The 12,251-nt window shown below is 44.5% G+C and overlaps 1 protein-coding gene across 2 annotated transcripts in view; it reads right to left on the bottom strand.

Annotated features, from left to right (window-relative positions):
- Window positions 1–984: 984 nt before the first annotated feature.
- LOC144828361 (uncharacterized) overlaps window positions 985–12,251 on the bottom strand; it is a 60,576-nt gene continuing 49,309 nt past the window's right edge. Inside the window, exons 2-3 of one of the 2 annotated variants that reach the window (XM_078686475.1) lie at window positions 11,856–11,952; window positions 985–3,615 (exon numbers count right to left, since the gene is read on the bottom strand). In XM_078686475.1, coding sequence (XP_078542601.1) covers window positions 1,586–2,881 — 1,296 coding nt within the window. In that variant the 5' untranslated portion in view covers window positions 2,882–3,615; window positions 11,856–11,952 and the 3' untranslated portion in view covers window positions 985–1,585. The remainder of the gene's footprint in view (window positions 3,616–11,855; window positions 11,953–12,251) is intronic. The other variant, XM_078686476.1, reaches the window with a different exon arrangement.

The raw sequence follows: 12,251 nt of genomic DNA, 5'->3' as shown, positions 1-12,251 counted from the left end.
GAGCCTTGGGTTAAGTCTTGGTTTAGCGGCATTAGACTCACATATTCATTCCTGCGGAATGGAATAGGCGAGACCTAACCAGCACAAGCGCGCGCCTCGGGGAAGGGTGGGGGACAGGGGGTGGGGGAGGGGAGGGTTTGATTGATTCAGATGCTCCGTCCATCACCACCCCCTTTTGTACCGCTTTTGGCCGCCATAAGTGTGGCAGGGTATGCTCAGACTTGAGTCCCTTGCTCACTTTGCCACTGGATTCAAGCAAGCCGGGCTGAAGACGGCTGGAATGCCAGAAACCGGTCCTCGGAAGCTCGTTTCCGGTCCAGGGAAGACATGGCTTGGCAGTTCGGGCTGGACTGTTCCCATGAGGCACAGGGTCAGACTGATTTGCATATAGCCGTGTCTGAACTGGGGTGGCAGAGTGGGCTAAAGAACGGTGATGGATTAAACCCAGATCTTTTGACTGGGTGTGAGTGTTTGATTGATTCAGATGCTCCGTCCATCACCACCCCTTTTTGTACTGCCAGACTGCATTGGCATGTGTGGGAGAGATGTTACATCTTCTCACACATTAGGGACCAATTTATTAGTAACCTTTTACCAATTGGAGATAAGCCAATCAAACATACACTTTTAAGGGTCAGAGTACATGCACCGAGTCCTGGAATGCAGGGACCACAGGCACTACAGTCATTACACAGCACAGGAACAGTAGGGCAAAAAGTATACGGGGAGCCTGCAAAAAGATTTTCTCTCACACTTAACTACATAATTAAGCATTGCTCTTGGCTTTTTATAGTATAGCATTTCACGCACTCAACAAAATACAAATAAATCTTTAAAAAAAACAACAATGATAATAAACAGCGTATTACATGTTACAGATCTCCATACGCCATGTTTCTTCATGAGAAATAGTCACAAGTAAGTCACATTGCATTGAGGAGATAACATGGAATTTTGTCACAATACGACCTTTTTGAATCTTGCTTTGTTGTTGCAAATAAGGTTTTATTGCACATTTATTTTCACAGGTAAGTGTCTACATGTGTGCATATGAAATTATGATACAAGTAGTATTTTTAAAAAAGGACAAACAGTTGTCATTGCAAGGGAATCTTAGAAAGTGAGTGAATGGGGTAATTTGGACTTTAAAAAAGTTTTTGATCTGATAACATGGCGATGATTATCTTTACCTTTATACTTTCGACAATTACGCATACATTTCTATTTACCAGTCTCGTACCCCAGTGCAGGGCATGACAGAAATGTTTATAATATGAAGAAATTGTCAAATAATAGCATACGTAAGATGAAAGAGAGGACTCTTATTGTATATTGGATCTGACTTCTGGATTTGCTCTTGTAGCAATTCTACCTCCCAAATGCTGATATATTACATGTCCCCGTGCTTCACTAGTATTCCACATTCAAGGCTATGAGTTTTCTACAATGAAAGGATTCTAAGATTATTTTACAATATCTGCATTCTTGTGAAGCTTGTCTCATGTATGCCACAATTAATTGCCTTTTGTGAGGGTATCTGAGTGAAGTTTTTTCTAGATTCAGAACAAAGAAAATGTTTCTCTCATTAGTATGGATTCTCTGACAGTGATTTATTATCCGTTACGCTTTCACTCTGTTCTGTGCATGGATACGGTGTCTCACTAGTGTGGGTTATTTGATGTCTTAAGAGAGCTTTCTTCTTAGTGAAGCCCCTCCCACATTCAGTACACCAATGCGGTTTCTCACCAGTATGGATTCTCTGATGCTTCAACAGCGTACCCTTCACAGTAAAGCTTTTCCAGCATTCTGTACACTTATAGGGTTTCTCACCAGTATGGATTCTCTGATGATTCAACAGCGCACCCTTCACAGTAAAGCATTTCCCGCATTCTGTACACTGATAGGGTTTCTCACCAGTGTGAATTCTCTGATGGGTCAACAGAGCCCCCTTCTCAGTAAAGCTTTTCCCACATTCTGTACACTGATAGGGTTTTTCACCAGTGTGGGTTCTCTGATGATTCAACAAAGTGCTTTTCATAGAAAAGCTTTTCCCGCATTCTGTGCAATGATAGGGTTTCTCACCAGTATGGATTCTCTGATGGGTGAACAGCGTACTATTATGAGTAAAGCTTTTGTAGCATTCTGTACACTGATAGGGTTTCTCCCCATTGTGGATTCTCCGATGCGTCAACAATGTGCTCTTCTCAGTAAAGCTTTTCCAGCATTCTGTACACTGATAGGGTTTCTCACCAGTGTGGATTCTCTGATGTTCCAACAAAGTGCTTTTCGTAGAAAAGCTTTTCCTGCATTCTGCGCAATGATAGGGTTTCTCACCAGTATGGATTCTCTGATGGGTGAACAGTGTACTATTATGAGTAAAGCTTTTCTCGCATTCTGTACACTGATAGGGTTTCTCCCCATTGTGGATTCTCCAATGCGTCAACAATGTGATCTTCTCAGTAAAGCTTTTCCCGCATTCTGTACACTGATAGGGTTTTTCACCAGCATGGATTCTCTGATGAGTTAACAAATGGCTTTTCACACTAAAGCCTTTCCCGCATTCTGTACACTGATAGGGTTTCTCACCAGTATGGATTCTCTGATGCCTCAACAGCGTACCCTTCTGAGTAAAGCTTTTCCCACATTCATTACAGTGATAGGGTGTCTCACCAGAATGGATTCTCTCATGCCTCAACAAATTGCTTTTCACACTAAAGCCTTTCCCACATTCTGTACACTGATATGGATTCGCTGATGCCTCTACAGCGCATCCTTCTGCGTAAAGCTTTTCCCGCATTCTGTACACTGATAGGGTTTCGCCCCAGTGTAGATTCTGTGATGTTTCAACAGATTGCTTTTCATAGTAAAGCTTTTCCTGCATTCTGTGCAATAATGGGGTTTCTCACCAGTATGGATTATTGGATGCCTCAACAGCGTACCCTTCAGAGTGAACCTTTTTCCAAATTCTGTGCAGTGGAAGGGGTTCTCTCCAGTATGGAATCGTTGGTGTTTCAACAAACTGTATGTCCTAATGAAGCTTTTCTGACATTCTGTACACTGATAGGGGACTCTCTGGTCGCTCAACAGCTTCTTTGGTTCGGTGGAGCTCTTCCCACATTCCGTACACTGGTATGACCTATCCTTAGAAGGAACTATGTGATGCCTGTGCAGCGCAGAACCTTCAGTGCAGGTTTATCCACATTCCATATACAGCTAGCTTTTCCCCAGTTAGCATTCTTCAACAGAAATGTTCTGGGGGTCACGCTTTTCTGACACTCCTTACACTGGTGTGACCTATCCTCAGGATATTTAGATTAACTGCTCTAATTTTGCATTTGAATTACAATTGTGGGAGTGCTGAGTGAACCCAAGGTTTTCACACTCTGTATACTCAAAGAGATGATCTCTGGTGTGCATCCTTTAAAACGGTCCATAAAGATGTGCTCTGCATGAGCTTTTTCACACACTAGATCTGTGTTTCTTCCCTGAACGTTATATCATAGGGTGTGTTTCCAGGTCCAACCTCCAGCCGAGGGTTTTCTTAGTCTCTACACACTGATACGGTTGATCTCTGGTGCTGGCGTGCTGCACATCTCTTCATCAGGTCGTTCGATTCTGTGAATGAGAAACAAATCTGTGAGGATGGGAATGAAATCAAAGGGACTATAAAAGACAGAGAAACTGGATGAGGAAGGAGTGACTTTGAAGAGACAGGCAGAGAAGGAGGGAGGAGAAAAGCAAAGGGATCGTCACTTTAGCTAGGTTTAATGTCACAGTTAGAGCATAAACGTAAAGTATCCTTTCCTGATTGCAACTGGTGAACTCCGGCAATCAGATCAGAACTGATCAGACTGTTCAGTTTTGGAAGAAAAACCTTAACATGAAGCTTAACTGGTTGCTAGCCCAGCTACAGCACTAGTGTACCCAAGATTGAACAGTAACTTCTAGGACTTGTATAGTGTGTGAACCATCCACTGACTCAGACTCCAAATACCAGAGCCCTGGAAGCAACACTGGAACCGCCATAGGATCTTATTGACTTTGTGAAATAAACTTCCATAATGCAAGTAATATTGGATTACTTCTCTGAACAAATTAGCAGTATTTCAGATCTAAGGAGTTGTTTCATACCATTGCAGACATACAATGTCCTAAGGCAAGTTAGTTTTCTTATATTAACAACCTAACAAACCTATGGGTCTTTCATCCGAAAATCTGATCAGGAAGACTTCATGTTGCACATCAGCAGCACAATGGTATGCTGATGGTGAGTCAGAAAGTAGGATACTGACTTAAGGCGTCATACAGAAGATGGTTATCCCTGTGTTGGCATCGCATAACTATATTATTGGATTCCCATCAACATCGTGTGTGATCAATATTATCATGTGGTCATCCGTCTTGGGTCTGTGTCTCTAGATCACCGAGACATCTTTTGTACCCTCCACGGACTCATAGTTTACATGTGCCAACATTTGGACAACCATATGAATCTGATCTGACGGGTTTGTGCAGTGCAAAAAAACTAAAAGTGTGTGGAAGATTAAAATAGGATAGAGAATCTCAAAATAATTTTATTCAGCCAAGAACTCTTCCTAATTTAAAACAAAGAACAGCGCAAAACATAAATGCAGGTCAACAAATATCTGCATGGGGGCCAACATGTTTCAGCCTTAGCGGGAAAAGGGACCCTAGGCTTTCTTCAGGGCCTCTGTTCTAATAACAATGCGACTGTTGATTCTAGTGGCCTCCCCGTCTCAGCTATGGCCCGAGGCAACGCCGGACAGAGCGGGGTCTCACTATGCCTGAGCCAGGTCCAGGACGAGGTGAGGTCTTTTCCCCAGACACACTGGAATCAACAGAGATATCGGGTGCTGGAGAAGTGAAGCCACAGTTTATGGAGATTCATATCCTTTACTGTTGAATAGATCTTAGTAATATATAATTTTTTGGAATCAAGTTTATCACTAAACACATTTTTTGCAGTCGCATTGTTATTAGAACAGAGGCCCTGAAGAAAGCCTAGGGTCCCTTTTCCAGCTAAGGCTGAAACATGTTGGCCCCCATGCAGATATTTGTTGACCTGCATTTATGTTTTGCGCTGTTCTTTGTTTTAAATTAGGAAGAGTTCTTGGCTGAATAAAATTATTTTGAGATTCTCTATCCTATTTTAATCTTCCACACACTTTTAGTTTTTTTGCACTGCACGAACCCGTCAGATCAGATTCATATGGTTGTCCAAATGTTGGCACATGTAAACTATGAGTCCGTGGAGGGTACAAAAGATGTCTCGGTGATCTAGAGACACAGACCCAGGACGGATGACCACATGATAATATTGATCACACACGATGTTGATGGGAATCCAATAATATAGTTATGCGATGCCAACACAGGGATAACCATCTTCTGTATGACGCCTTAAGTCAGTATCCTACTTTCTGACTCACCATCAGCATACCATTGTGCTGCTGATGTGCAACATGAAGTCTTCCTGATCAGATTTTCGGATGAAAGACCCATAGGTTTGTTAGGTTGTTAATATATCAGTACAGGGGATACAACCTATGCTTGGTCTTTAAATGTCCCTAAGGCCCTCCCAAATCTAGTGTGTTATATAAATTAGTTTTCTCCCATAAAGCAGCGATGTGAGGCGGTCATGCCATTTCAAAAATCCATACAGAGATTTTGCAGTAGAATCTTTCTCCTCTTGTCTCGGATTGACTCCGACAACTGGGTAAGGAAGCATAAAACAACCAACAGAGAACAGACACAGACAACTGGTCTCTGGAGGAATATATTCTATATTTACTCTCCCACTACTAGTAAACAACACACATCAGTGAATCAGTTGGCCTAATGGCTAGGGCGGTTGACCTCGAATGTGGGGAACTGGGTTCGAGCCTCAGCAATGATGCTGAACATCCTGTGATTTTGAAAATTAATATGTCCTCACGTAATGAAACTGGTGCTATGTAAAGCGCTCTGATACCCGATTCAGGTTAAGTTCGTGCTACATAAAAATCTGTAAAAAAAACCCCCATCATAAATCCCGCAAGCACACATGGGAGTACAAAGCCAAGAATTATTTATGATCCCAACACAGGCAGCCCTACCTCGAAGAGCACATGTGGGATCCAAGACAGCCAAGACCTGGTACTGTGAGGAAGGGTAAACAACATCCTTCTCTCGCCAGAAAAGAATCCAGGACCATGACAGCCTTTCCAGCCTTGCAAAGTAAGTTATACCCCTTAGGAAGCCAACTCACACCCATCAGCAATCATTTCCTGATGGTGTACACCCACCATCAGACCATCCTGTTCCAAGGGAATAGGGGTTGGGGTAAGAGGCGTGATAAACGTTCAGGGAGATCCGGGAGGGTGACACCCACCTCTGCATGGAACCACTGAGCATGCTCACCACAGAATTGACAGCTGGGCAAAGAGTCACCTCCCTAAGATTGAGTATGACAGGGAGTGTCTGCCCACCTCCCTCATGCATGGTCTCAATTTAGTTACCTTAGTATAGAGGGGATTTTTCGAAGTGCAAAATAGAGACCTGGTCCTAGACTAACCCCAGACAACCTTTCACAGATACATTATCTACACAACCATTTTGCTACTAAGTCCCTCACTCTGTATGCACACATTTCCAACACACCAATAATTATTTCCCAGCTCTCTATGCATTCCACACATACCAAGGGAGGAACATGAACATTCCAAAGTTGATAGTCCACAGGGTAAAAAGGACTTTCCAGAGAGCTCAGATCTACAGCAATGTAGGGTCTGACATGATATGGGCCCTGATCTGCAGGGGTGTGAGCTGAAATCATCGCCCTCCTCAGCACACCAAGAAACACAATGTGTCCGGTAATCAGCCCTGGCAGAGGGGTAGCACGCAGCCAGGATATCATCTGCCAGTTTATCTGCAAATCAAGAGTGCTTGCATATCCTTCCTCAGTCTCAAACCATAAAGGTGGAGAAATGTTTTTTCAGGTTGTATTCGTCAAGGCATTTTAAGATTCAATACCATTTAAAGTGAACACTAGATGTGCAAGTGATTTTAAAAGTATCTTGCTGTGTGAGATGATTAGAAAAAGAACACTGAATGCATACAGTGATTACAAAGGTACAATACAGGACCAGTACAGTGTATGCACTCCTCTGTGACCAATTCATATTTTTGTATATGGGAGACTTACCGCATTCCCAATCAGGGTTCTCCCCCATTCTTAGTGATGCCTCATCTTTCTCCATAGTAATATCCAGCCACAATCCTACGCGGGATCGATGCCCCATCTATCAGTGATGCCCCAGCTCTCCTATAACCTATGGAAATACACCAAAGTCATCCCTCTTTTGAAACTATCCTCGAATGATGCAGCTCGGCCAGGAAACTATCAACCAATTTTCTCTCCTAGCGTTTCGATTGTTCAGTGCTCCTCTGATGCTACAGAGGAGCACTGGGGCTTCAGGGAGCTCAGAGTAGCATTTAGGCTGGAGGGAGCTCAGACTGACCCGCTCACTATACGTGAGCTTCTCACAGGGGCTGCACTGAATACAATTTAAAAGCTTCCATTAGAACTCAGGGCTGGAGTGGAGAACCACGCATCAAGCAGCTGTGACACACAACTCCTGTAAGCAGGCAGAAGAATACCATAGAAGTTGCCACACTCCCCTGCTCCTCGTGCTATGGCCACAGCTCACTTTCTGCTGGGCCCAGCTGCCAGCCCTGCCGGTTTTGAAAGATGGAGTTCACGGGGGCCAAGAGGTGGTAGATAGAGCTATGGGACGGCCATCACTTGACCTCCTTTGCTGCTCCAATCCACTTTCCAAGTGGCAGGCAACAGACATGCACCCACTGCCGTCTACAGCAGGTCTTCACAATCCTTGTTTTTCTAACACCCATTAAATACTCTCTGTAAAGAGTACCTTCCATAAAGGAAAGTTAGTTCAGTAAAGAAAGTATCCAGTCACTTAAGGCTGAAAAGGAATGATTACAAATAAAATAAAGTGCTGCAATAATGCTGGAAATGTTCAATTTTAGGGGCCCAACATTTCCATTTGTGTGCCCCCAAATTAGCAGATATATGCCACAATATCCTGGGGGGGTCTGGTCTGCTCAGTGCTCCTCTGAGCTTCCTGCAGCCTCAGTGCTCCATTGAACCCCCTGAAGCTTCTGAGCTCATCTGAGCCCCTTGCAGCCTCAGCGCATCCCTGAGCCTCAGTAATCCTCTCAGCCCACTGCACCATCTGTCTCTGAGACCTCTACACAGGAGCACTGAGGCCCTAGGGAGGTCAGAGGAGCACTGTGGCTGCAGGTTGCTCAGGGTAACACAGCTGCAGGATGCTCAGGGGAACACAGAGGCTGCCGGGTGCTCAGAAGAGCACTGACGCTGCAGGGGGCTCAGAGAAGCACTGAGGTTGCAAAAACCTCAGGGGAGTACTGAGGCTGCAGGGAACTCATAAGAACAATGAGGCTGCAGGGAGCTCAGAGGGGCACTGATGCTGCAGGGGGCTCAGAAGGGCACTGATGCTGCAGGGGGCTCAGAAGGGCACTGATGCTGCAGGGGGCGCAGGGGAGCACTGATGCTGCAAGGGTAGACCTGCTGGATATGTACAGGGTTTAAGCACAATGGGTCTGGTAAGATGTTTTTGATACTGTTAATGGAGCTAGGGTGGACTGGGTTGGTTCAGGCTCATTCCAGTTGGTGTTAATGTTGTTAGAATGGACCATATAGTCAGGATGTTGCGGAGGTGGTCAGGTGGTGCTATAGCGGTGCTGTGCGGTTGCTGAGTAATGGTGAGGTGGTGCTGAGTGTTGGTTAAGTGGTGCACTGGGTATGGGTGGTGCCTTGCCGGAAAAACACAAGGCCGGGCATCGCCCAGACTCACGTGAGAGCAGTCAGTGCTGCCAGATTAATTTTCCTTGTCTTTGAAGTTCAAACAGGCTGCGCTGCGAGGGACCACGTGATCCACACAGAGGCTGGGCGGCGGGTGCTCAGCTTGATTGAGACCCGAGTGGCCTGTTTCAAGTTTGTCACATTTACACATAACGTCTGGGAAGCAGTGATCCTTATGCAAGTCAGTCTTTAATCCCCAAAGGGCAGGTCAGCCCTTATTTGCACATCACTTCCCCTCTGAATGGGAACACAAACCAACTAAAACCTCTCTCTTGACTGGTTGGTCCTCGTCAGTGTGGCGAGTAGGTACAAAGGTGTGTATACACCTCTCAGGTAAGAAGAAAATGTAACACACCAACGCTACACAGACGTGCCACAATAGTACAAGGATCTTCAGAGCAGGCTCAGAAATTAGGGATAAAGTGCATTATTCTTTGAGCAAAGAAGATTGTCAAAGATTACAGATAAAGATGATGCTGTGTAGGCTGAGAGAAAAACACTATGTAGAGATGCTCAAGTCACATGGCCCTGGAGCACTCAGGACTGTGTTCTTTGTCGCTCAAGGAGGTTGATGACGGATGCTAGACCCCTAGGGGAGGTGAACCTGGTATTTGGGTCCACAAACCAACTCTTATTTATTCAACCCTGCAAACAACCAACAAAACAGTCTATCTCCTGCACCCATCCTGCTTCCTCATGCCACAAATTCCTGAACCCAAGATCAATTGCACCATAGAACGCTATGACATGGAATGGAACCGAGAATCAACTCTACACATATCTCACCCCTTTCAATAACAATAAACTAAAAGCAATTTTTTTATACATACATATATGTCAGGTATAATAATTATTATTAATAATAATAAAAATGCAATTGTAGCATACATGCAATTAAAAACATAAAGAGGCAATAAAATATTAACAGCTCATATATGTTGACTTGCAACAGAACATATGAAAAATACAAGGTATAAGTTCTGGTTCATATTATGGTAACGCAAAACCTTCCCTGAACATCATAATATTGATAACGAAAACTACTTCACTTAAGCGCACTGAATACGGCACACCCCACCTTCACTTAAACAGATTGAATACACCACACCCTACCGTCACTTAAGCGTTCTGAATATGCCACACCCTACCATCGCTTAAGGGTACTGAATATGCCATACCATACCATCACTTAAGCGTACTGAATATGCCACACCCTACCATCACTTAACAGTATTGAATATATCACACCCTAACATCACTTAAGCATACTGAAAATGCCATTCCCTACTGTCACTTACCTATAATGAATTCCTCAGACACTCTACCATCTTTAATGGTTCAGAGAAAGAACTTTGACCGTTTGGAACTCTGCCTGCCTTCTTAACACAGACCCATTCTTCTTCAGACAAACCCACATCAGTACAAGCATGATTGTCATTAAAATAATCCGTATAAACTTGTTACGCCTTCATTATGCTATTCCTTACTTCCTCGGCAGGCCATTCCACCTTTCTAGACTCACTCATCCAACCCATGTTGTCCATAGTATACAGTTTCCCACTTCTCATTAATTGAAAAGGACTATATCCAGTAACAGAAGAAGGGGGTCTATAAGCCCAAATCATTTTCTTTACTTCAACTAACCAGTAGTTACTCCCCATGCCTGCTAAGTGATTTGTGACCTTGTCAACTCTGTCGAACCTCTCAACAATGCTGTTACCTGCTGAATGACCAACTGATGTAACCCATTCCTTTGGAAGTACTAGTTAGCCATGCCAGACTTAAACTGCTCACTCAGCGGCGGTTCCTCCCCTAGGGCGGAGGAGTGTCTCCCCGCCTGCTGGGTGTGTAGCAGTGAATGAACATCAAAAGCATTATAAAAATGGTATCACTCTCATTACCATTTCTAGGATGGTGCTTGCTATCAGCGAGTTTGGGGGGCGGAGCCCAGGTGATTCCTGCTTATTGACAGCTGCGGAATGACAAGATAAGTGCAGAGTTCTTAAGTCGGATTGGCCGGCTGCCTTGCGATGGCCAGTCCGACATGCACTCTTCTGGCCACAACAATCGAGCAACTGAATAACAGCCATGGTATTGCAGCCACAAGCCATCAGTCACAAAAGCAACGCTGGGTTGGCCTGCTCCATCCAATCCTGGTGCTGCTCTCATGCTGGAAACAGGATTGGGTAGTGTACAGGATTGGCTAGGCTTGCGTTAGAGTGACTAAACAGCAGACTCCGAGCTCACAGGCTTTTGCAGTGGCCCTCCCTTTGTGGAGAAGGTCAACTAATTTTACCCGCACCCTGGAAATCTCCGGTTGTGGTGAGAGCCCCGTCCCTCACCTTCCCTTGGGACAGGACTACTTGTTCTTGGTTCACAAGAACAGAGTAGATGCAGTAACCGGACGACTATGAGGCGGGTTTCACTCTATTTCAAACAAATGACAGTTGTTGCCTCGCACAGTGACTCTCCATGCGAGGACGCTGGGTCCCCAATCACCACACCCTCATTGATAAAGACCTTCGGAGCTGTGGTCTGTTGTGATTTATGTGACAACAGTAGCGCTACTTGCACGATGAGCTATGTAACCACGGATACATTTCCTATCCTGTTCTCATTTTATTTGCTCCAGTCCCAAATAGCTCCTTATAAATGTCTGGGAAAGGATTTTGCGAACACATTTTGGCAGGCCCACAAGTGCACATATTTGCATGGTTCACTTAGGCTCGAACATGACACATGCTCACAACGGCCCCTCGCGGTGGGATGCCTGGCTTTCACCTTGCGGATACCCTGCCGGGGTTATCTCACAGGGGAATACCAGGACGGGTTCCCTAAGCAAGCGCTTAGAAACCGCTCGGTGATTTGCGCTATATAAATTCCTGTACATTTACATTTACATTCACATGCACACACTAACATCTAAATTAAAGAGAAAAAATAATTTTACCTCTCATAACTGCTTTAATGTGTGTTCATTGCAGAGCTACGCTCTCGGTAAAGGGCCTTGAGTTAATGAGGTTTCGGCTGGTCTCTCTGCGTTACAACTAAGAAAAAAACCAGAGAGAGAACATGAGCTTCCGAAAGAAAAAAAAGAACAGCTACGAAGCATTTGCAATGCAATCGGTTTCGCCTTTGGGACCTTATATGTATTTAGCTATGCAGCACATTAGCCTGGGTGCTGAAACATCTAATGTTCTTTAACATGGAGGGAAAGTAAGCACCAAACTGCGTGACACGCCAGGTATGGGAACACATGGAGAAAATTATTGACTTTCAGTGGGAAATAGTATAGTCCAAAACTCTAGTTTTGTTTTTAGAATAAAATCTCCAGGCACACCCCTCC

The sequence above is a fragment of the Lissotriton helveticus genome, chromosome 4_1, assembly GCF_964261635.1.
Source record: "Lissotriton helveticus chromosome 4_1, aLisHel1.1, whole genome shotgun sequence".
NCBI lineage: Eukaryota > Metazoa > Chordata > Amphibia > Caudata > Salamandridae > Lissotriton > Lissotriton helveticus.
This window is presented reverse-complemented; position numbering and strand designations above follow the sequence as displayed.